General features: G+C 45.9%; 1 protein-coding gene across 1 annotated transcript in view; it reads right to left on the reverse strand.

Moving 5' to 3' along the window:
- The window catches only part of LOC141172028 (uncharacterized), a 30,228-nt gene extending 20,462 nt beyond the window's left edge, over positions 1–9,766 (reverse strand). The window contains exons 1-2 of the mRNA XM_073655807.1: positions 9,632–9,766; positions 8,699–8,818 (exon numbers count right to left, since the gene is read on the reverse strand). Coding sequence (XP_073511908.1) covers positions 8,699–8,818; positions 9,632–9,683 — 172 coding nt within the window. The 5' untranslated portion in view covers positions 9,684–9,766. The remainder of the gene's footprint in view (positions 1–8,698; positions 8,819–9,631) is intronic.
- Positions 9,767–26,192: the final 16,426 nt, after the last annotated feature.

Consider the following 26,192-nt stretch of genomic DNA (forward strand, 5'->3'; position numbering starts at 1 on the left):
GTCGTGGTGGCTCTTCAGGTCGCATGGGTGCTAAGCCTTGCATAGCCTGGGCATTTTTTCAGATCGATAAAGATGACCCAACTCGTGTTATCTGTAACATTTGTCAGCAAAAGCTAAGTAGAGGCCAAAAAATACATAGTTTGAGTACTTCATGCATGAACCGGCACATGGACATGAAGCATAAGTTGCAGTGGGAAGCTCAGTGTGCTACAATGCGGCCTAGCCGGCCGGGCCAACCACCGTCTGCCATATCTTGTGCATCCGTGGCCTCTTCATCCTCTGTGACTGGGGGGACAGCAGTCACACCTGTTTTGGGGCGCAGACCTGCCACCTCTTTACCCGCAACAGCCAGCGTGATTGGCAAGTCATCATTTTCTTTGGAGGTGGTAACACCAGCTGGTGTTGAGCGCTGTCCGACATCGATAGCAACACCTTTGGATCAAGGCAACCTAACATGTCCGCCTGCATCTTCCTCACAGACCGGCAGTTTGCCGGGGACACCCTTATCAACCCCGTCTAAGCACAATAGCCAGCCCTCGGTCCCTCAGATGTGGACAAGTAAAAGACCATTTCCTCCTAGCCATGAGAAAACTAAGAGGTTGAATTTCACCATCTGCAAGCTCTTGGCTACAGAAATGCTGCCTTTCCGCCTGGTGGACACAGAGGATTTTCGAGACCTTATGTCCGTCGCAGTGCCCCAGTACCAGATGCCCAGTCGGCACTACTTCTCAAAGAAAGGTGTGCCTGCGCTCCACCAGCATGTCGCACACAACATCACCGCTTCTTTGAGAAACTCTGTGTGTGACAGGGTGCATTTCATCACAGACACTTGGACGAGTAGGCATGGACAGGGGCGTTACATGTCGCTGACTGGGCACTGGGTAACTATGGTGACAGCAGGACAAGGGGCTGCTGTCCAAGTCTTGCCGTCCCCACGAGTTGTGCGTCAATCCTCTTTATGTCAAAGTTCCTCCACTGCTTCTGCCTCCTCAACCTCCTCTCGGTCCTCCACCTGCACCCAAAGCCTGTCTGGTCATGCCACAAGCTTTCTAACTGCGCAGAAGGGATCCTGCACACCTCCTTACTATGCTGGCAGTAGGGCTCAACGTCATCAGGCGGTTTTTACATTGAAATGTCTGGGAAATGTGAGTCACACAGCTGAGGAGTTGTGGTCAGCTCTGGAGAACCAATTTCATGAATGGTTGTCTCCACTGGACCTGAAACCAGGGAAGGCCGTGTGCGACAATGCTGCAAACCTGGGTGCGGCCCTTCGCCGGGGCAATGTCACACACGTGCCTTGTATGGCTCACGTGTTGAACCTGGTTGTCCAGCAATTTTTAACCCACCTTCCCAGACTAGATGGCCTTCTGCAGAGGGCAGGGTCGCTGTGTGCTCACTTCCGCCGTTCGCATCCCGCAGCTCAGCGACTTACATCTCTACAGAAGTCGTTGGGCCTGCCACTTCACCGGCTAAAATGCGATGTGCCTACCCGGTGGAATTCAACTCTGCACATGTTGCAGCGACTGTGGCAGCACCGACAAGCCCTGGTGCAATACGTTCTGATGTATAGCCTGGGCCAACGAGATTCAGAGGTGGGGCAAATCACGCTGGAGGAGTGGTCTCAGATCAGGGACCTATGCACCCTTCTGCACAGTTTTGAAATGGCGACGAAGATGTTTAGTGCTGACGATGCCATTATCAGCATGACTATTCCGGTGATTTACATGCTGGAGCACATGTTAAACAGAATTCGGAGTCAGGTGGTGGCACAAGAGGAGGTGGAGGAAGTAGAGGAGGAGGAGTTGTATGCGGAATGGCTAACATCTGCAAGGTCCAGTTGGTCGGCAGCACCAAGGCGGCAGGCATGTGAGGGTGGGGGAGATGGTTTTACCAGGGCGCATGGTAGCAGCCAAACTAGTGAGGAAGGTGCAGGAGCCCAGGAAGAAGTGGAGGACGAACTGATGGAAGACTCATCAGATGAGGGAGACCTTGATCACATTTCTGTTGTGCGAGGTTGGGGGGAGAGGACAGAGAAAGGAAGCATGATTGTTACCTCGCCACCAACACAACAGGGACTTGGTGCTCCTGGATGCGCAACACACATGAGTGCCTTCTTGCTGCACTACCTGCAACATGACCCTCGAATTGTGAGAATTAGAAATAATCCTGACTACTGGGTTGCCACACTGTTAGATCCCCGGTACAAAAGTAAATTTGCAGAAATTATTCCTGCCATAGAAAGGGATGCACACATGCAGGAGTATCAGCAGAGACTGTTGCAGAATCTTACATGTGCTTTTCCACAAAATACCAGTGGTGCACGTAGTGAATCTCACAGTTCCAACTTGCCAACCGTGGGACCGTCAAGTGTTCAGCACTCAAACCGTAACAGAACCACAGTATCTGCTGGTAACATCAATTTTGCGGAATCATTTCACCATTTTCTAGCCCATCCTTTGCAAGGCCACAGGAGACAAGAAGTCTGACACATAGTCAACGCCTAGAGACGATGGTACAGGAGTATCTCCAAGTAAACATTGAAGCCACGACTGTGTCACTGGACCCTTGCTCTTTTTGGGCTTCCAATCTGGATAAATGGCCGGAGCTAGCCACTTACGACTTGGAGATCTTGTCATGCCCCGCAGCCAGCGTTCTGTCTGAACGTGTGTTCAGCACTGCTGGTGGTGTGCTGACAGATAAGCGCACGTGGCTCTCCACTGATACTGTAGACAGACTCACGTTCATAAAGATGAACAAATCATGGATCCGAATCGACTTTTCTACCCCTGTGTCATCCTGGGGAGAGTAAAAGCTTGATGATTGGTTAAAATCACCCTACCAACCGTTTTAAGCTTTCAAATTACTAATCATGTTTATCTGTATCTTGGCTGGAAAATAATTTGGGCTTTGTAGCAGTGTGCAGCACTGATTCTAATAGGCCATCTATAATAAGCTCCACCAGATTTAAAATTACTAATCATGTTTATCTGTATCTTGACTGGAAAATAATTTGGGCTTTGTAGCAGTGTGCAGCACTGATCCTATTAGGCCATCTATACTAAAGCTTCACCAGATTTAAAATTAATAATAATTTTTAGCTGCATCTAGCCCGGAAAATAATTTTGGGGCTCCGAGATGCGCAAGACACATTAGTGCCTTCTTGCTGCACTACCTGCAGCATGACCCTCATATTGTCAGAATTCGAAGTAATCATGACTACTGGGTTGCCACACTCTTAGATCCCCCAAACTTTTCGATCAACCTTTTCATTTTAATAAAGACCAAAAAAATGGTCATTTTTGAAATTATAAGCATTAGCAGGTTGTTAGAAACTGAAATCAAACAGTTTTCAACTCAAAACTTTATTCTAGGTGATGTTACATTTTCACATAGGACCCCTTGTTCGAAAGGAGCTTCTGAACTCTCTCGTCCATTGAATTTGTCAGGTTTTGGATGGTTTCTGCTTCAATTGTTTTGCATGAGGACAGAATACCCTCCCAGAGCTGTTGCTTAGATGTGAACTGCCTCCCGCCATCATAGACACTCCTTTTAATGATGCTCCAAAGGTTCTGAATGGGGTAGAGGTCAGGGGAGCATGGGGGTCACACCATAAGTTTGTCCCCTTTTATGCCCATATCAGCCAGAGATGCAGATGTTTTATGTGCAGCATGAGATGGTGCATTATCATGCAGAAAAATGATCTTGCTGTGAAATACACGGTTCTTCTTCTTGAACCATGGCAGGAAGTGCTGTTTGAGAAAATCCACATACATTATGGAGTTCATCTTTAGCGCCTTCAGGGATCCTAAAGGGGCCGACAATCTCTCTCCCCATGATTCCAGCCCAAAACATTACTCCACCTCCTCCTTGTTGGCGCTGTAGCCGTGTTTGCGTGGGGTGTCCATCAACCAGCCATCCTCCACTCCATCCATCTGGACCATCGAGCGCTGCACGGCACTCATCCGTGAACAAAACAGTTTTGAAATCAGTCTTCATGTAATGTTTGGCCCACGGGAGCCGTTTCTGCTTGTGTGAAGTGGATAGAGGAGGTCGACAGGATGGCGCATGCACAGCTGCAAACCTCTGAAGGACCCTGCATCTTGTTGTTCGGGGGACGTTGGAGGCACAAGCAGCTTCAAAAACTTGTCTGCTGCTATGACAAGGCTTTTTTGCCGCTGCTCTTTCAACCTGACATAATTGCCTGTAGGAAAGGGTCCTCAATTTGCCCTTATCAGCACGCACACGTGTGTACTGTGAATCAGCTACATACTTCTTGATTGCCAAGAAACTTCATCCTGATCATCGCACAATGTTGATTGTAGTCATGCCTTGACCTAAACACTCCACAATTTGTTGCTTCTCAGCAGCCGACACATCCTTTTTCTTTCCCATTTTGGCAGAAAATGTAGGCTGCTTAATAATGTGAGACAGCCTTCTTAAGTAGTCTTGCCTTTCATTGGACACAGCTGCCAAACTAATTAGCACAGGTGTCTGCAATTGCTTACAGTGATATAAAGAGCCCTGACACACATCACCATCAATGAGTTTAACTGACAAACAAACAAATTCTTCCCTTATCACTCCTAAACACTTTTTGCATAATAATTTGGAACGCAGTGTACATGTGCTTTTCCACAAAACACCAGTGGTTCACGTAGTGAATCTTACAGTTCTAACTTGCCAACCGTGGTCTGTATGGAGTTGTTCAATAAAGGGCCCAAAATTAAGATAACATAGATGGGAGAGGTCTCTATGAATAGGAATTCCTAAGTATTTGATACCCTGTGAGGGCCAGGCAAAGGGAAAGTTGGACTGGATGGAATCCTATATGGATTTGGGGAGGGAGACATCGAGGGCCTCAGACTTCGCTGCATTGATTTTAAAATTTGACCATGAAACAAAGTGATCTATTTCAGCCATAACAGCATGGATGGATATATGTGATTGAGTGATATATACTAGGACATCATCAGCAAATAGAGAGCACTTGTACTCGGTGCCTCCCACCTCAATCCACCTAATATTGGGGTTATGGCGAATTGATGAGAGCAGGTGCTCTGTCACTAGGATGTATAAGAGAGGGGACAGAGGACATCCCTGCCTTGTCCCATTGGTGATTGTGAAAGGTGATGAAAATGTTCTGACGCACCCCCTGGGCCTTGGGACACCCGGAGCCGGACCCTTTTTAGTGGATGCTGGTGGTTGTAGTCTTCGTGGCGGCGACCCGGTTCCGTGGCTCAGGGTGGTCAAACCAGTGTCGGAACTATTTATGTGGTTTTGATGTTTAAATGTCCGACTACGCCACCCGTGGATTGCGGTCAGAGTGAACCGCCGCTACAGGGCAGACCGCTGAGGCTGGTGTTGTGGGTGCAGCAGAGCGTAGCATAACTCCCCACGGGAGGAGTATAGCCTCAGGGCAGTGTATGCGGAGGATGGGGGTGATGGTGCAGGGCAGCAGCAGTAACGACACGGAGTCAGTGATGCAGTTCAGGGCCTTTACTCACAGTTCTTATTATCCAGACCACGTCTGCAGGTAACGGCTGCCCACGTCGTACTGTGCTCACCAGGTGAGGGGCTCAGACAACTCCCAGATAACTTTGGAGCGCTTCAAAGGACCCCCTTTGTGTGTCCTTTGTCTGGCCTTTCTTACCAACACTTCTGTCCGGCTGCCTCGGGCCTCCTCTTGGTAAACTTGGCGCCAGTTTCCCTGACCCTATGTGGTGCCTTCCTAGCGGGTGTAGCGAGGGGCTGCGCCACATAAAATGTCAGAGCCTCTGGTTTCTAGCTGAGGGTCATTTCCTGCCTCCAGTAGTTCGGGGACCGGTCTCCCCCTTTGGCCTGACCCCTCCACGCAGGTGGATTCGGGCGTGCGGTGGCGACTCGCCCGTCCGCACCCCTGGGATCCCTTCATTCCTCGTACCTGGAGCCTTCTCCGCTCCTCTTCCTTCCTTCTCCCTCTTGCAGGCCTGGGCCTCTGTTACTAGACCCGCCTCCGGAGCAGAGCTCATGCAGAGCCCCTGCTCCCTGCCACTTCTGCTCAGACTTCTCTGCACTGAACTAAGATGGTGCCCACCTTTTATACTCCCTTCTCAATGCACCCAGGAACTGCTTCCTCCCTGCTCCTGCACTACAGGGTTCCCCTTCCTCAGAGTTCCCTCCCCCCACTCCAGCCAGGGACAGGGACTGTCGTGCCCATCTCAGGGGCATATTGGTCGCCCTGCCCCACGGCAATGTGGTGTAATGCATGCAGGTGTCGGGTCCTGATCCACACTCCATCCTTACCTGAGAGTGAGATATCACACCTCTGGGTGAGGTGCAATACGTCTGTAGCAACCGAGCCCTCAGGGTGCTACAGTTCCATTTATCTTCAGCCTAGGTGACGTATTGTGATACAGGGCCGTGATTTTGGCTATAAAAGGGTCCCCTAGACCCCTACCCCAAGCTTTTTAAGAGAATCATATATGGCGTGCCAGGAGACTCTATGGAATGCTTTCTCAGCATCCAACGAGAGTATCTACTTACAAATTTTTAACTGCATCTAGCCCAGGAAATACTTTGTGCCTAGTAGCAGTGTCTGCTAGTCAGCGGATTATCCCGGCTGTTAAGCAAGCTACACCACCTGTAGTTTGGACACTTAATTTTTTCAAAGGAAATGCTTCGGGACCACGGGATATTCAGTGAAGAGCATCAGGAGGCACCCCAAGGCATAGGGGCTGGGACTGCCTGTAGGATGCCTTGTGGTGGACAGCCGAGCTCGATCCTTATAAAAGCTTTTTAACTGCAGCAACTTTAGTGGACGCTACTGGAGCTGGAATTTCGAGGCTGCTGGCATGAGACTTGCCCTCCAATAGATCCTTGTAAATGGATTTAAAGTGTATTCATTCAAATTAGAGAGACATTTTAAATTAAAAAACTTAGAGCTGCCTCCACCACAGGGGGTTTCGCTCGACCCACCAGCGGACAGGCCCCAGTATTGGGAGAGTGGGGCTGGCCGTCAGGGTTCACCGCGGCTCTGGCACAAACTCGGCGACACGGAGGTGGCACGGGCAGGAGCCGACTGAACGTGTCGGCTTCTCACTTTTTGGATTTCAGAAGGGCATGACATGCCTATATCTGTGTCTTCCCCTCCTTTTACTCCTCCACCTCTTTTCTTTTCTCATGACTATATGTACTTGTCACTTTTCCATGTGTTAGTTGTGTCTTCTGAGCAGTTTGTCAGCTTTTGGACACCTTTGAAGGTGTTTTCTATGTGTTTCTATGTGTGTTTGTTTGCCTGCCATTGGTTTTAACGGTGTTCGAAGGTGTTCGACGAACAGTTCGACGAACAGTTCGGCGAACACACGGGTGTTCGACGAACCGAACCGAACTCGAACACTACGGGGGTGGCTCAACACTATTCCTGAGCCCAACATTTCTGCAGTTAGAGTATTGACATGAAAAAACGTGACTACTTCCATCTCAAACTTTCAAACACATTCAGAAAAAAAGATAACCTTACACTTTTCATTCAGATGTATCCCAGAAGACACAATTTGATGTATACTTCGTGCATCAAAGTCTATGGACATTTCCGGGATCTACATGTATACCCTACACATAAAGAACTAAGACGTTCCATTGTCTATACTCTAATTATCTTACAAATAATTCAGATTTTTTTAAGGGTGGGTTTAAGAAATGCACAGATGTTACTCTTGGATAACTATGGTGGCCAACTTGTTTCTTTTTTATGCCATTATTTTCAGGGATTATTTTTCCAAAGAATCTCTAATGATTAGATGCATTTAGTTCTTCTCTACTTCTATTGAGATCATTTGCAACATTTTTGATGATTTTTTACAATTTGAATCATTTTGGGAGGTTGACCAAATTTTTGAGGTTTGGCCAATGTTCCAAGTATTCTCCAATAATGAAATGATGGTTCTTATTGTAGTTCCATGTGGTCCAAAGTCCATGAAATATCTTGGTAATTCTTTCAATATGAATATGAGTCATCACTTCTTCTAGAATATCCTTTGCTACTTTGTGTCTTTGTTTCCACTTGTGGTGGTTCTTCATTTACAATAACAAGGCTAACGATGATCAAACCTGATTGTTTGGTCAATATAATCATATTGTACAGCCATTATTTATTGAAATATTCTATAATGATAGGATGATTTTAGTTCTTCTGTGCTCTATAGGGATATGTTGCAACATTTTTGTTGGTTTTTCACCAATTTTAATCATTATGTTAGGTTAACTAAACCTTTGATGTTTGGCCAATGTTCCAAAATATTTTCCAGTGTTGAGATGATGGTTCTTGTTGGGTTCCATGTGGTCCAAAATCCTTGAAATGTCTTTGTGACTCTTTACTTTCTAATATATTTCAACATTTCTTCTAGAATCTCCTTTGCCACATAGTGTCTTTGTTATGACTCTGTGGTGGTTCTTGATTTAAAGTAACAAGGTTGACCATGATCGAACCTGATTGTTTGATCAATATAATGATACATTTTATTTGGTCTACTTTTTGTCTTCTTTTATCCATTGAAGATGGGAAAAACTTTTATCAGAAATGTAATTTGCATTTCACAGAAAATTCTGTTGTCATTTTTTCCAATCAATGCATATCTACTAACAAATATTTTTTTACTTTATTTAGATTAAGTCTGGATCAAATATTCCCCAGAAAAATAATCAAAAACAACAAACTCACCAATGATTGTTAGTGCATGAGTTTTTATGCAACTTTTTGATCTGGATGGACATTCGTAAAGTTTACCCCTACAAAAGCCTTTAGAGGTGGTGGTACATTCTCGACACTGTAAAGAATTCCCTGTTGGAAAAAAACAATATTGAAATACAGCCAGGATAATATTACAATATTAGTAGCCAATGAGACCTTTTTTATAGAAAGAACTTCAATATTGCTGGTCCTCACAAGCAATTACTTCCCTTTTCTCTTCAGTATATCAATGTCCCCATGTAGGACAGTTATGGGAAGTAGTTTAAAACCATTAGATATTATTTTTTCTCAGAGCAGGTATGAAACCCTTCGTAGTCTGTTCTTCAAAACTAATGGTGACTAGAACTATGAGCAAAATTAAATGGAAAAAATGGCACTACATCCTCCCTATAAAGTATATTCTTTATCTTAAAAAAGCACAAAAACACAGCTATTCAGACAACTGTCGCATTTTGAAATTAAACATTCAAAGTTTCAGTCCGAAACGCTTCAGTGCCTGAATTTCTTGTGTCATTTTTGTGCTTTTTAAGCACATGGGTTAAATAAAAAATAAAGGTTTTTAAGGATGAATTGTTATTTTTTTTTCCATTTTGAATCTTCATCGCTTTGCCCTAGGATGAATTATATGCAGGTGTTGAAAGCTTCTCCTTTCTTAACAATGAATAAAACTAAAGTAGCTCTATGGGCTGTTCAGTAGACCAACACATTTGGCAAACAGTGATCCAATGCAGCACCTGGATTCTGGCGTGGTGGCCCCAGAACAAGCAGAATCAATATATTCAAAAGTTTATTAATGTACAATTATATGGTCATTAACATATTTTTATGAGCCCAGGAAATCTTTAAATTTACTAAACCATTTAAAAATGTTTACTCCTAAAGATATACATAAAAAAAACTTACCTGTAACAATGAAGACCAAGAGAATGGTGAGGACAGGTATGAACTGTGTCATGTTGACAATCTTTAAGCTTCTCCTGTCTTACAATGGTAATTTCCACAGGTTGGGACTTTTATTCGGGGGGAGGGTTTTTGGACAGCAGCTACACAAAATGTTTTAAATAAGGCTGGATATTAATCCTTACATGAATTACCTGGCATGAGATTTTGTAGATGTTGCCAATGTTTGAGTGAAAAAGAAAATGCTTGTAGATATTATTCACTGTTGTATATTAGGTTTTGCCTGCAATAATTTAAGGTTGTCTTTTATTTTTAGACTTTAGCTTCTTCAAAGTCAAGTTTTATCACTTGTTCCTTAGATAAAAAATGTAATGATGCGTTCAATTGAAGAATAATTGGGTACAGATCTCAAAGCTTGCTATATCTGTACAATGTATCATCATAGGTTACGTCTAAATGGGGGAAAATACTTTTGTATTCTGGTCTTTATATCATCCGCCAAAACAATTATATATACTGCAGATACCACCTAAAATGTATATTTTCCTTAGAATTCTAAAAAGATTAAAAGGAAGTTGATTTATAAGTGAGTTCTGAACAATCCGGAAACAGGAGGGAGTGTCTTAGACTACCAAAGTACAGTGGATAAAAGGCAGACTAGGAACCTGGCAGTCATTGTAAATGAATGAAGTGGGAATGATTATCAGATCTATCGCAAATAGACTAAAGATGAGGGTACCAGGTACTCCAGGTACACATTCAACTGTGTAACGGACTGGATGGTGGAACCTCTGTGCCGTGAACCGAGGAGAGCCTGGAGGGGTGTGACTAGATGCCTCACCAAGTTTGACCTCAGACATATGGCGGCTGACGATACCACGATCCAAGGAGAGACGAGGGAGGCAGGAACAGGTTCTACACCAGGACTGACCTCAGGAGAATAACAGCTGACTCACAATTGAAAGGAAGCAGGAATGGTAGACGTGGCTAGTACTGGCTGGCATGGCTGGTATGGTGAGTGGCACGACCGACACAAAGGCAGTCAGGTACTGACGGGTACGGCTGAAGTACAGACCGGTGGGCACGGCTGATACCCAGATAGGCAGATGCAGATGGGCAGGTGCTGGCGGGCACGGCTGATGTATAGACAGGCAGGTGCAGGCGAGCAGGTAGAAGCAGGCACGGCTGCTGAACAAGCAGACAGGTAGACAATACTTTAACACAAGCAGGCACAGCAGGTGGGAATATATATACTGGGATATGAACACTGGGACCTGAGAACTAGCAAGCATGTTTGAAACCGACTAAAACCATTGCACAGGCACCTCCCAGCAAGTGGAGGTGCCTTAAATAATAGTGTCTCCCAGCTATTGGCTGAGGACACTTTAGGATGGCACATGCTGTCCCTTTAATAAGGTGGGACCATGCAAGCGCCCTAAGCACAGTGCCCTTGGAACTGCGAGCTGTGCGAAGATCCCGGGCAGCAGAAGCCGAGGAGGTAGGAAGTGCGGGACCGCGGGGGTGATGAATCGGTGTCTCTGCCAGGGGGGAGAGGCAGAAAGCAGAGACGCTGGAGCTACATACTGTACATGTTGTGTTAAATGTTTCTGGAAAACTGGAGATTTACTTTAACTTCTTCCACTGATTGAATATGGCATGAAATGTCCACAATGTCCACTGTAACAATTAGTAACATTAAGTTCTCCATATGTTTCTTAGGTAACCACTTCATTCTGCTTGGATAACCACATGACTAATAGCTTTATCAATGGTGGATTTACTTTCACATAGTCTAACATATCATTACTGGTGTTTACTCTGGTCTTAACAAAGAAAACAATTCTGAGAGGTGATCTCTCATTTATACCTTTATCTGAAAAAGATCTAATAGGATAAATGAGTGGTTGCCTCCAAAGTCATCTCCAAATGGGGTTGTCTATGGATAAGTCTTTGAGTCCATATATTGTGCTAGATATGGGGCTTACTACAGGATTCTCTGTCTTATTTTTCTTAAACCCATTTTCTTAAACCCATGTTGATCTGTATAATTGAATGGGCAGAACCAAGCACTTAAATTCATTTTCAGCTATAACTGACTTATTTTACTTAGAGATGAGCAGATCAATCCGAGCAAGATTGACTATGAGTTGAATTTCCTCAAATCTGTTGTTCCACGGGAATTCAAACACTTTGAGATTCGATTTGTGAGAATGTCAAAAAGAAAAAAATGCCAGGCACTGTTTCCCACACTGCTGAAGCACCACAGAACAGGCTAACGGCGTCTTACCCAAAATGTCCTACAGCTATGATATCACATGGTCTATCCCAGTTTATCAAGCGGATTATCATACCTTGTACTGTGATGGCCAGTATTTGTGTAATCAGAGATCAGCGGATCACAGTGAGGGATACACAAAAAGAGAGAAAAGACTGTATGCACAGGCAGGGATCACTAAACATCAATTATTTATTAATCAAAAAGACACACATAAACAAACCAAGAAATATATTAAAAACATTTAAAAACAAGAATGTTTACAAATCAGTACCATAGCAAATTATGATATGGTCAACCCTCATGCATACAGGCCAAAGAACAAAGCATTAAGAAATCAATTGTAACAGCAACATCCCATATTATCATCAGTAAATAGAGGGTAATGAAGCAGCATAAATAAAGCTGCAATAAATTGGATAAGAAATATGCTACTGACACAAAGAGATTAAACAAAAGGCATAAGTGCCATGATGAAATATGGCCAAGAACTACTGCAAAATCAGTACATCAGTAGAAAGGCCGTGAATGATATGCCCGGATCAAAAAGGTGAGCCAAAAGCTATACCTAAGAGGGTAAGAAACAGTGGAGGACAGTCGGGGGGGCAGTTTGCACAGCAGAGTTGGATTCCATCTGCAGAGTCACCGGGTAAATGGATTATACAAATCATATTGAAATGAAATGTATCCATTTCTCTCCCACCTCCCTCCTCAAATTACAAAAACTAAGACTGATATAAATGTATTTTTTTGAGTAATTAGTAATTAGACGCTTTACAGTACTGCAATACATGGAAAAAATATTCAACCTAAATTGAATCTTTGGGGAAAAATTTGGCAAAATGGCAAATTCAGATTTTAAACAATCTGCTCATCTCTAATGATATCTGATATTGCTTCACTGAAGCATCTGAGCTTCTGAAACATTCCGTTGACTTCACACTTCATCTAAATCTGTGTGCAAACCAATTTGGTCCATCCCAGGGTCCTTGACTATTCATGTATGGTTTTATCAATCACGATGATCTATGCCACAGTGAACTGACTCATATTTGATTGTGGTTGGTAGAATAATTGGTAGAACCAGATATGATACTTGACCTAATCGAACAAAAAAAGTACAACAAAAAAGTTTAAAGTCTGTGAAGATGTTGACTTGGAATGCCTGAGCTGCTTTCACCATGCGTACATTAGGAGTTCTTTTCACAAGGATTGGTTACTACAGGTGATGGCATAAAAAGGCATAAATGTTAAACAAGCCTTCTGCGCTCATTGCCAGCATTCAATTTACTGCGCAGAAAAATCAACATCTAGTCCTTGACATTTTCACAGTATTAAAAAACCTAAAATGACTGCACCATGATGTTAATGCCCTATTTACTTTTCATTAAACTTAATGAAATATGACTGCCAGCAGTAGAGGGAGTCCACGGTGATCTTGTCCTTCACAAACTTGTGATTATGAGAAGTTCTGGCTTACGTCTATCATACGTGGCCAAAGTTTTTCTTAAAAATATTTTTTTCTTTGAATGTTTTGCATACCTATAATTTTTGAGGATTCCTTCAAATTCAAATTTCAAGGTTTATGTATCTTTAGAAGAAAAACACGCCGGTGATATTCCTAACAACCTCCAAATGTATTTATATCGCAATTCTGTTACCAACTGTAAATTTTTGTTTACCAGGGCTCCAACCTATCCTCAGAATGAAAAGGCCACCAATCTGGTCAAGTGAATGAGGTTGTGCTGGACTTCCTACATCAGCTGCTGACTTGGAGGTTTTCCTTCTCTGGATCGTGGAGGTCCTCACAGTTGGACTATGATAGACCAAGTGCTCCTCTGTATGGGAGAGTCGGACAAGATAGCTACCGGCCAAACGATGGTTTGGCCAACAGCTATGTAAAGTATATGGGGGCTTAACAGAGCCTGGACCCTAACACAAAGTCAGTAACAGAGTCATTCACCTACCATGTAGCACTTACAGTACAGACCAAAAGTTTGGACACACCTTCTCATTTAAAGATTTTTCTGTATTTTCATGACTTTGAAAATTGTACATTCACACTGAAGGCATCAAAACTGTGAATTAACACATGTGGAATTATATACTTAACAAAAAAGTGTGAAACAACTGAAAATATGTCTTATATTCTAGGTTCTTCAAAGTAGCCACATTTTGCTTTGATGACTGTGACGCGCACCCTGGGCCGTGGGGATACCCGGAGCCGGGCCTTGTAAATGCTGGGGGTTGTAGTCACCGTGGCGGCGACCCGGTCCGTGACCCAGGGCGGTCAAACCAGTGGCAGTCTAAGTGTATAAGTTTATATAGTCTGACTACACCACCTGTGGATTGCGGTTATGGAGAACCGCCGCTGCGGAGCAGTCCACTGAAGCTGGTGGTATATGCAGCAAGTGTAGTATAACTCCCCACAGGAAGTGTAGCTTCAGGGCAGCGCAGGTGAATGATGGTGGTTGTGCGGGGTGTCCCAGTGCAGTGAGTGCTGGCGCGGTAAGAAACACGGAGACAAGATGATGCAGTCCCAGGTTCTTTACTCATGGTTATCAGTTTCCAAGTTACACTGCAGATCATAACTTCCCACGTCGTGCTGTGCGTACTCAGTGAGGGGCTCGGTCCACCCTCAGGTATCTCCAGAGCACTTATCAGGACCCTGTTCTGTGTACCTTTGTCTGGCCTCTCTCCTTGTACCTCACACCTAGCGGCACCTCTGTCCAGTGTCCTCGGGTCTTGGCGGGCGACGTGTGTTCCATCCCCTGGCCCTATGTGGTTACCTTCCTGATAGCTGGTGTGGGTGGCCTGCTGTACTTAAAGTGCTGCAGCCTCCGGTTCCCAGTTGAGCCCTGTAGTCTCTGCTGGCTGAGGGATCCGGTTCCCTTTCTTCTGGCCTGACCCCCCTACCTCCTGGCAGCGGCGGGAGTACGGGTGGCAGTTGCATGGCCCGTACCCCTGGGGTCCCTTCGGTTCCTCTCCTGGAGCCTTCCTGCTCCCTCCTTCCTCTCCTTCCTCCTTCAGGCTCAGGCCTCTTGATTAGGCCTGCCTGTGGAGCAGAGCTCGTACAGAGCCTCTGCTCCTGTCACCTCTGACTGACTTTCTCCACACTCCTCACTCCTCTCTGAACCAAAATGGTTCCTACCTTTTATACCTCCTACTCCAGTGCCCCCAGGATCTACGTCCTCCACCCATCCACTACCTAGTTCCCCCTCTCTAGTGGTTCCTCCCCACTCCAGCCAGGGATCACGGACAGTTGTGCTTCCCCACAGGAGCATTGTCGCCCTGTCCCCCGGAAATGTGGTGTAGTAGATGTAGTGTTAGGGTCCTGAGTAGAGATGAGCGTTGTTCTACTCGAACTGTTCGCCAATCTCAAATTCGAGCTGTTTTGGGCGATGTTCGAGCCGATCGGCGAACACGAACAATTTGAGAAAAATTCGGCTGTTCGAGGTTATGTTCGATAACTGTTCGTGCACCAAAATCATAACTGGATTTTTTCTCAGTAATGATGAAAATTAATGTTAATACGCAGTTTGAGTGTACAGCGGGGCGGGGGGAGGGGCAGGGGATGGATCTCTGCAGGAACAATGAAGATCTCCATTTTTTTTTCTCTTTCTCGCATTTGCAGTGGGGAGGTGCAATCTGTCAGCCTATCAGCAGCGCACACACGGAGCGAAGTGCTTTTTTTCACACAAGCAAGGGCATGTGTGATTGGCAGTGTATGTCACATGTCCTTGCCCTATAAGACCAAGCCATTTTCCCCGTCGCCACCATTTTCTCACTGCTGCAGCTGCGTGTTAGACGGCACCGCTGTTGCTGTGTGCGCTATACCTTGTTAATTTCAAGCCAATTTTCGCACAAATCTACAGATAGCTTGGGAGTAGGGAATAGTTGTGATTGCAGTCCTTTTAAGGACTAGGTTACAGCATTTCCTACGACTTTTATCAGGCAGGTCTGTGCTCTTAAATAGATAGATTGTGGGAGTAAAGACTAATTGTAATTGGAGTCCTTTTCAGGACTAGGTTACATCAGTTCCTATCAGTTTTTGCCAGGCAGGTCTGTGCCAGTGCTGTGCAAGTTTTTTTCACAGCATTTGGCTGAATCTAGCAAAGCTAATCCTTTTTGGCCTATTGCAGAGTGTGTTAGTCAGTGGAGTAGCCTATCTGTGTTGCAAGATATACCACCTGTGTATAGAATACCAATTTTTTTACTGCACCTAGTGAAGTAAAATCTTTTGGGCATAGCATCATTCTATTAGTCCATCTATACTGACCTCCATCAGGTTGCAAACTGAATATAATTTTTTTCTGCATCTAGCTCTGAAAAAATATTTGGGCTTCTAGCAGTGTGTGGGACTTGGTCTATTAGTCCATCTATACTGACCTCCATCAGGTTGCAAATTAAAAATAATTTTTTTCTTCATTTAGCTCTGAAAAAATATTTGGGCTTCTAGCAGTGTGTGGGACTTGTTCTATTAGTCCTTCTATACTGACCTCCAGCAGGTTGCAAATTGAATATAATTTTTTTCTGCATCTAGCTCTGAAGAAATATTTGGGCTTCTAGCGGTGTGTGGGACTTGGTCTATTAGTCCATCTATACTGACCTCCATCAGGTTGCAAATTAAAAATAATTTTTTTCTGCATCTAGCTCTGAAAAAATATTTGGGCTTCTAGCAGTGTGTGGGACTTGTTCTATTAGTCCATCTATACTGACCTCCATCAGGTTGCAAATTAAAAATAATTTTTTTCTGCATCTAGCTCTGAAAAAATATTTGGGCTTCTAGCAGTGTGTGGGACTTGGTCTATTAGTCCATCTATACTGACCTCCATCAGGTTGCAAATTGAATAAAAAAAATTTCTGCATCTAGCTCTGAAAAAATATTTGGGCTTCTAGCGGTGTGTGGGACTTGGTCTATTAGTCCATCTATACTGACCTCCATCAGGTTGCAAATTAAAAATAATTTTTTTCTGCAACTAGCTCTGAAAAAATATTTGGGCTTCTAGCAGTGTGTGGGACTTGTTCTATTAGTCCTTCTATACTGACCTCCAGCAGGTTGCAAATTGAATATAATTTTTTTCTGCATCTAGCTCTGAAAAAATATTTGGGCTTCTAGCGGTGTGTGGGACTTGGTCTATTAGTCCATCTATACTGACCTCCATCAGGTTGCAAATTAAAAATAATTTTTTTCTGCATCTAGCTCTGAAAAAATATTTGGGCTTCTAGCAGTGTGTGGGACTTGGTCTATTAGTCCATCTTTACTGACCTCCATCAGGTTGCAAATTAAAAATAATTTTTTTCTTCATTTATCTCTGAAAAAATATTTGGGCTTCTAGCAGCGTGTGGGACTTGTTCTATTAGTCCATCTATACTGACCTCCATCAGGTTGCAAATTAAAAATAATTTTTTTCTGCATCTAGCTCTGAAAAAATATTTGGGCTTCTAGCAGTGTGTGGGACTTGGTCTATTAGTCCATCTATACTGACCTCCATCAGGTTGCAAATTAAAAATAATTTTTTTCTGCATCTGGCTCTGAAAAAATATTTGGGCTTCTAGCGGTGTGTGGGACTTGGTCTATTAGTCCATCTATACTGACCTCCATCAGGTTGCAAATTAAAAATAATTTTTTTCTGCATCTAACCCAGCCAATAGTTTTGGCCTAATACCACAGTTTGGCCACTCAGCTCTGCTCGGTTACCATCCATTGTTTTTTTGTGCAAACAACTCCAGAGTTGTGAATTAGTTAACCACCAAAATGAGTGGAAAAAGGCCTGCTGCTGGTGGAAAGGGGAATAGGCGTGTTGGGAAGGGGAAAAAAGGTTGTGTCCGTGGGGTAGGTGCAGAAGAAAGACCATCTTCCAGCCAAACTAAAATGTCTACTTCTTTTAGCGGACAATGTGATAAGATCCCTTTCTTACGGCCACGCCAATCGCTACAAATTCCAGATGAGGCACAAAAACAGCAGGTGCTTCAACGGATATCAAGTGCTCCTTTAAGTGGGCTCTCCTCCACATCAACTTCAACATCACAAATACTCCAGTCCTCAAAGGTGTCACCCAAATCGCACTTGCTTCCTCACAGCTCCCAAATCTCCAGCTGCCCGTCTGAGTGTGAGGTAGAACAGATGGTTGAGTCTGCAGAGCTGTTTACTCATACTATAGCCTGGGAATCAGAGGTCGACTCTAGCGCTTCTGTGAATCCAGACGAGGAAATGATCTGCACTGATGCCCAGAATCTTTATGAGTTGGATCCAGGACCAGACGCAGAAGGTTCTGACCATAATGTAGACCCGCATTCCCAAACTGTAACTCCTGTTGGTGGAGACAATGAGGAAGACGATGATAAGACTCAAGAAAGAAGACAAAAGAACTGTCTGAGGACTTGAGAAACCAAATTGTGAGGAAGCATGAGCAATCTCAAGGCTACAAGTCCATCTCCAAAGACCTGAATGTTCCTGTGTCTTCCGTGCGCAGTGTCATCAAGAAGTTTAAAGCCCATGGCACTGTGGCTAACCTCCCTAGATGTGGACGGAAAAGAAAAATTGATGAGAGATTTCAACGCAAGATTGTGCAGATGGTGGATAAAGAATAGTGTTGAGCCACCCCCGTAGTGTTCGAGTTCGGTTCGGTTCGTCGAACACCCGTGTGTTCGCCGAACTGTTCGTCGAACTGTTCGTCGAACACCTTCGAACACCGTTAAAACCAATGGCAGGCAAACAAAAACACATAGAAACACATAGAAAACACCTTCAAAGGTGTCCAAAAGCTGACAAACTGCTCAGAAGACATAACTAACACATGGAAAAGTGACAAGTACATATAGTCATGCGAAAATAAAAGAGGTGGAGGAGTAAAAGGAGGGGGAGACACAGATATAGGCATGTCATGCCCTTCTAAAATCCAAAAAGTGAGAAGCCGACACGGCCAGTCCGCTCCTGCCCGTGCCACCTCCGTGTCGCCGGGTTTGTGCCAGAGCCGCGGTGAACCCTGACGGCCAGCCCCCCTCTCCCAATACTGGTGCCTGTCCGCTGGTGGGTCGAGCGAGCCCCCCTGTGGTGGAGGCAGCTCTAAGCTTTTTAATTTAAATTGTCTCTCTAATTTGAAGGAATACACTTTAAATCCATTTACAAGGATCTATTGGAGGGCAAGTCTCATGCCAGCAGCCGCGGTAATTCCAGCTCCAGTAGCGTCCACTAAAGCTGCTGCAGTTAAAAAGCTTTTATAAGGATCGAGCTCGGCTGTCCACCGCAAGGCATCCTACTGCCAGTCCCAGCCCCTATGCCTTGGGGTGCCTCCTGATGCTCTTCACTAAGTATCCCATGGTCCCGAAGCATTTCCTTTGAAAAAATTAAGTGTCTAAACTACAGGTGGTGCAGCTTGCTTAACAGCCGGGATAATCCGCTTACTAGCAGACACTGCTACTAGGCACAAAGTATTTCCTGGGCTAGATGCAGTTAAAAATTTGTAATTAGATACTCTCGTTGGATGCTGAGAAAGCATTCCATAGAGTCTCCTGGCACGCCATATATGATTCTCTTAAAAAGCTTGGGGTAGGGGTCTAGGGGACCCTTTTATAGCCAAAATCACGGCCCTGTATCACAATACGTCACCTAGGCTGAAGATAAATGGAACTGTAGCACCCTGAGGGCTCGGTTGCTAAAGACGTATTGCACCTCACCCAGAGGTGTGATATCTCACTCTCAGGTAAGGATGGAGTGTGGATCAGGACCCGACACCTGCATGCATTACACCACATTGCCGTGGGGCAGGGCGACCAATATGCCCCTGAGATGGGCATGACAGTCCCTGTCCCTGGCTGGAGTGGGGGGAGGGAACACTGAGGAAGGGGAACCCTGTAGTGCAGGAGCAGGGAGGAAGCAGTTCCTGGGTGCATTGAGAAGGGAGTATAAAAGGTGGGCACCATCTTAGTTCAGTGCAGAGAAGTCTGAGCAGAAGTGGCAGGGAGCAGGGGCTCTGCATGAGCTCTGCTCCGGAGGCGGGCCTAGTAACAGAGGCCCAGGCCTGGAAGAGGGAGAAGGAAGGAAGAGGAGCGGAGAAGGCTCCAGGAACGAGGAATGAAGGGATCCCAGGGGTGCGGACGGGCGAGTCGCCACCGCACGCCCGAATCCACCTGCGTGGAGGGGTCAGGCCAAAGGGGGAGACCGGTCCCCGAACTAGTGGAGGCAGGAAACGACCCTCAGCTAGAAACCGGAGGCTCTGACATTTTATGTGGCGCAGCCCCTCGCTACACCCGCTAGGAAGGCACCACATAGGGTCAGGGAAACTGGCGCCAAGTTTACCAAGAGGAGGCCCGAGGCAGCCGGACAGAAGTGTTGGTAAGAAAGGCCAGACAAAGGACACACAAATGGGGTCCTGTGAAGTGCTCCAAAGTTATCTGGGAGTTGTCTGAGCCCCTCACCTGGTGAGCACAGTACGACGTGGGCAGCCGTTACCTGCAGACGTGGTCTGGATAATAAGAACTGTGAGTAAAGGCCCTGAACTGCATCACTGACTCCGTGTCGTTACTGCTGCTGCCCTGCACCATCACCCCCATCCTCCGCATACACTGCCCTGAGGCTATACTCCTCCCGTGGGGAGTTATGCTACGCTCTGCTGCACCCACAACACCAGCCTCAGTGGTCTGCCCTGTAGCGGCGGTTCACTCTGACCGCAATCCACGGGTGGCGTAGTCGGACATTTAAACATGAAAACCACATAAATAGTTCCGCCACTGGTTTGACCGCCCTGAGCCACGGAACTGGGTCGCCGCCACGAAGACTACAACCACCAGCATCCACCAAAAAGGGTCCGGCTCCGGGTGTCCCAAGGCCCAGGGGGTGCGTCAGAACATTTTCATCACCTTTCACAATCACCAATGGGACAAGGCAGTGATGTCCTCTGTCCCCTCTCTTATACATCCTAGTGATGGAGCACCTGCTCTCATCAATTCGCCATTATCCCAATATTAGGTGGATTGAGGTGGGAGGCACCGAGTACAAGTGCTCTCTATTTGCTGATGATGTCCTAGTATATATCACTCAATCACATATATCCATCCATGCTGTTATGGCTGAAATAGATCACTTTGTTACATGGTAAAATTTTAAAATCAATGCAGCGAAGTCTGAGGCCCTCGATGTCTCCCTCCCCAAATCCATATAGGATTCCATCCAGTCCAACTTTCCCTTTGCCTGGCCCTCACAGGGTATCAAATACTTAGGAATTCCTATTCATAGAGACCTCTCCCAGCTATGTTATCTTAATTTTGGGCCCTTTATTGAACAACTCCATACAGACCACGGTTGGCAAGTTAGAACTGTAAGATTCACTACGTGAACCACTGGTGTTTTGTGGAAAAGCACATGTACACTGCGTTCCAAATTATTATACAAAAAGTGTTTAGGAGTGATAAGGGAAGAATTTGTTTGTTTGTCAGTTAAACTCATTGATGGTGATGTGTGTCAGGGCTCTTTATATCACTGTAAGCAATTGCAGACACCTGTGCTAATTAGTTTGGCAGGTGTGTCCAATGAAAGGCAAGACTACTTAAGAATGCTCTCTCACATTATTAAGCAGCCTACATTTTCTGCCAAAATGGGAAAGAAAAAGGATGTGTCGGCTGCTGAGAAGCAACAAATTGTGGAGTGTTTAGGTCAAGGCATGACTACAATCAACATTGTGCGATGATCAGGATGAAGTGTCCTGGCAATCAAGAAGTATGTAGCTGATTCACAGTACACACGTGTGCGTGCTGATAAGGGCAAATTGAGGACTCTTTCCTACAGGCAATTACGTCAGGTTGAAAGAGCAGCGGCAAAAAAGCCTTGCCATAGCAGCAGACAAGTTTTTGAAGCTGCTTGTGCCTCCAACGTCCCCCGAACAACAAGATGCAGGGTCCTTCAGAGGTTTGCAGCTGTGCATGCGCCATCCTGTCGACCTCCTCTATCCACTTCACACAAGCAGAAACGGCTCCAGTGGGCCAAACATTACATGAAGACTGATTTCAAAACTGTTTTGTTCACGGATGAGTGCCGTGCAGCGCTCGATGGTCCAGATGGATGGAGTGGAGGATGGCTGGTTGATGGACACCCCACGCAAACACGGCTACAGCGCCAACAAGGAGGAGGTGGAGTAATGTTTTGGGCTGGAATCATGGGGAGAGAGATTGTCGGCCCCTTTAGGATCCCTGAAGGCGCTAAAGATGAACTCCATAATGTATGTGGATTTTCTCAAACAGCACTTCCTGCCATGGTTCAAGAAGAAGAACCGTGTATTTCACAGCAAGATCATTTTTCTGCATGATAATGCACCATCTCATGCTGCACATAAAACATCTGCATCTCTGGCTGATATGGGCATAAAAGGGGACAAACTTATGGTGTGACCCCCATGCTCCCCTGACCTCTACCCCATTCAGAACCTTTGGAGCATCATTAAAAGGAGTGTCTATGATGGCGGGAGGCAGTTCACATCTAAGCAACAGCTCTGGGAGGGTATTCTGTCGTCATGCAAAACAATTGAAGCAGAAACCATCCAAAACCTGACAAATTCAATGGAGGAGAGAGTTCAGAAGCTCCTTTCGAGCAAGGGGTCCTATGTGAAAATGTAACATCACCTAGAATAAAGTTTTGAGTTGAAAACTGTTTGATTTCAGTTTCTAACAACCTGCTAATGCTTATAATTTCAAAAATGACCATTTTTTTGGTCTTTATTAAAATGAAAAGGTTGATCGAAAAGTTTGGGGGATCTAAGAGTGTGGCAACCCAGTAGTCATGATTACTTCGAATTCTGACAATATGAGGGTCATGCTGCAGGTAGTGCAGCAAGAAGGCATTTAGGTGCCTTGCGCATCTCGGAGCCAAAAAATTATTTTCCGGGCTAGATGCAGCTAAAAATTATTTTTAATTTTAAATCTGGTGAAGCTTTAGTATAGATGGCCTAATAGGATCAGTGCTGCACACTGCTACAAAGCCCAAATTATTTTCCAGTCAAGATACAGATAAACATGATTAGTAATTTGAAAGCTTAAAACGGTTGGTAGGGTGATTTTAACCAATCATCAAGCTTTTACTCTCCCCAGGATGACACAGGGGTAGAAAAGTCGTTTCGGATCCATGATTTGTTCATCTTTATGAACGTGAGTCTGTCTACATTATCAGTGGAGAGCCGCGTGCGCTTATCTGTCAGCACACCACCAGCAGCGCTGAACACACGTTCAGACAGAACGCTGGCTGCGGGGCATGACAAGATCTCCAAGGCGTAAGTGGCTAGCTCCGGCCATTTATCCAGATTGGAAGCCCAAAAAGAGCAAGGGTCCAGTGACACAGTCGTGGCTTCAATGTTTACTTGGAGATACTCCTGTACCATCGTCTCTAGGCGTTGACTATGTGTCAGACTTCTTGTCTCCTGTGGCCTTGCAAAGGATGGGCTAAAAAAGTGGTGAAATGATTCCGCAAAATTGATGTTACCAGCAGATACTGTGGTTCTGTCACGGTTTGAGTGCTGAACACTTGACGGTCCCACGGTTGGCAAGTTGGAACTGTGAGATTCACTACGTGCACCACTGGTATTTTGTGGAAAAGCACATGTAAGATTCTGCAACAGTCTCTGCTGATACTCCTGCATGCGTGCATCCCTTTCTATGGCAGGAATAATTTCTGCAAATTTACTTTTGTACCGGGGATCTAACAGTGTGGCAACCCAGTAGTCAGGATTATTTCTAATTCTCACAATTCGAGGGTCATGTTGCAGGTAGTGCAGCAAGAAGGCACTCATGTGTGTTGCGCATCCAGGAGCACCAAGTCCCTGTTGTGTTGGTGGCGAGGTAACAATCATGCTTCCTTCCTCTGTCCTCTCCCCCCAACCTCGCACAACAGAAATGTGATCAAGGTCTCCCTCATCTGATGAGTCTTCCATCAGTTCGTCCTCCACTTCTTCCTGGGCTCCTGCACCTTCCTCACTAGTTTGGCTGCTACCATGCGCCCTGGTAAAACCATCTCCCCCACCCTCACATGCCTGCCGCCTTGGTGCTGCCGACCGTCTGGACCTTGCAGATGTTAGCCCTTCCGCATACAACTCCTCCTCCTCTACTTCCTCCACCTCCTCTTGTGCCACCACCTGACTCCGAATTCTGTTTAACATGTGCTCCAGCATGTAAATCACCGGAATAGTCATGCTGATAATGGCATCGTCAGCACTAAACATCTTCGTCGCCATTTCAAAACTGTGCAGAAGGGTGCATAGGTCCCTGATCTGAGACCACTCCTCCAGCGTGATTTGCCCCACCTCTGAATCTCGTTGGCCCAGGCTATACGTCAGAACGTATTGCACCAGGGCTTGTCGGTGCTGCCACAGTCGCTGCAACATGTGCAGAGTTGAATTCCACCGGGTAGGCACATCGCATTTTAGCCGGTGAAGTGGCAGGCCCAACGACTTCTGTAGAGATGTAAGTCGCTGAGCTGCGGGATGCGAACGGCGGAAGTGAGCACACAGCGACCGTGCCCTCTGCAGAAGGCCATCTAGTCTGGGATAGTGGGCTAAAAATTGCTGGACAACCAGGTTCAACACGTGAGCCATACAAGGCACGTGTGTGACATTGCCCCGGCGAAGGGCCGCACCCAGGTTTGCAGCATTGTCGCACACGGCCTTCCCTGGTTTCAGGTCCAGTGGAGACAACCATTCATGAAATTGGTTCTCCAGAGCTGACCACAACTCCTCAGCTGTGTGACTCACATTTCCCAGACATTTCAAAGTAAAAACCGCCTGATGACGTTGAGCCCTACTGCCAGCATAGTAAGGAGGTGTGCAGGATCCCTTCTGCGCAGTTAGAAAGCTTGTGGCATGACCAGACAGGCTTTGGGTGCAGGTGGAAGACCGAGAGGAGGTTGAGGAGGCAGAAGCAGTGGAGGAACTTTGACATAAAGAGGATTGACGCACAACTCGTGGGGACGGCAAGACTTGGACAGCAGCCCCTTGTCCTGCTGTCACCATAGTTACCCAGTGCCCAGTCAGCGACATGTAACGCCCCTGTCCATGCCTACTCGTCCAAGTGTCTGTGGTGAAATGCACCCTGTCACACACAGAGTTTCTCAAAGAAGCGGTGATGTTGTGTGCGACATGCTGGTGGAGCGCAGGCACACCTTTCTTTGAGAAGTAGTGCCGACTGGGCATCTGGTACTGGGGCACTGCGACGGACATAAGGTCTCGAAAATCCTCTGTGTCCACCAGGCGGAAAGGCAGCATTTCTGTAGCCAAGAGCTTGCAGATGGTGAAATTCAACCTCTTAGCTTTCTCATGGATAGGAGGAAATGGTCTTTTACTTGTCCACATCTGAGGGACCGAGGGCTGGCTATTGTGCTTAGACGGGGTTGATAAGAGTGTCCCCGGCAAACTGCCGGTCTGTGAGGAAGATGCAGGCGGACATGTTAGGTTGCCTTGATCCAAAGGTGGTGCTATCGATGTCGGACAGCGCTCAACACCAGCTGGTGTTACCACCTCCAAAGAAAATGATGACCTGCCAATCACGCTGGCTGTTGCGGGTAAAGAGGTGGCAGGTCTGCGACCCAAAACAGGTGTGACTGCTGTCCCCCCAGTCACAGAGGATGAAGAGGCCGCGGATGCACAAGATATGGCAGACGGTGATTGGCCCGGCCGGCTAGGCCGCATTGTAGCACACTGAGCTTCCCACTGCAACTTATGCTTCATGTCCATGTGCCGGTTCATGCATGAAGTACTCAAACTATGTATTTTTTGGCCTCTACTTAGCTTTTGCTGACAAATGTTACAGATAACACGAGTTGGGTCATCTTTATCGATCTGAAAAAATGCCCAGGCTATGCAAGGCTTAGCACCCATGCGACCTGAAGAGCCACCACGACTTGTGGTGAGAGGCAGAGTTGTGTTTGAGGATGCAGTTGTTGACGTGCTTCCAGTACTACGTCTCTGTCCAGGAAGGCGCAACCTGACCTCGTCGTCACTAGCATCTTCCTCCACCTCCTCTGCTGACCTCATCTCTTGGCTGACTGTGGGTTGACAGTAAGTGGGATCTCCGACCTCATCATCATCACCCTGTGCGTTATCACACCCGTCGTCCTCAGAGCCAACCTGTTCCTGCCCTGACAAAAAACTAAAGTTGTCGCTCCAATCAGGTATTTGAGTCTTATCATCGTCTTCCTCATTGTCTCCACCAACAGGAGTTACAGTTTGGGAATGAGGGTCTACATTATGGTCAGAACCTTCTGCGTCTGGTCCTGGATCCGACTCATAAAGATTCTGGGCATCAGTGCAG

This window comes from Phyllobates terribilis, unplaced genomic scaffold (assembly GCF_046119375.1).
Source record: "Phyllobates terribilis strain yellow unplaced genomic scaffold, ASM4611937v1 Scaffold_12__6_contigs__length_324123572, whole genome shotgun sequence".
NCBI lineage: Eukaryota > Metazoa > Chordata > Amphibia > Anura > Dendrobatidae > Phyllobates > Phyllobates terribilis.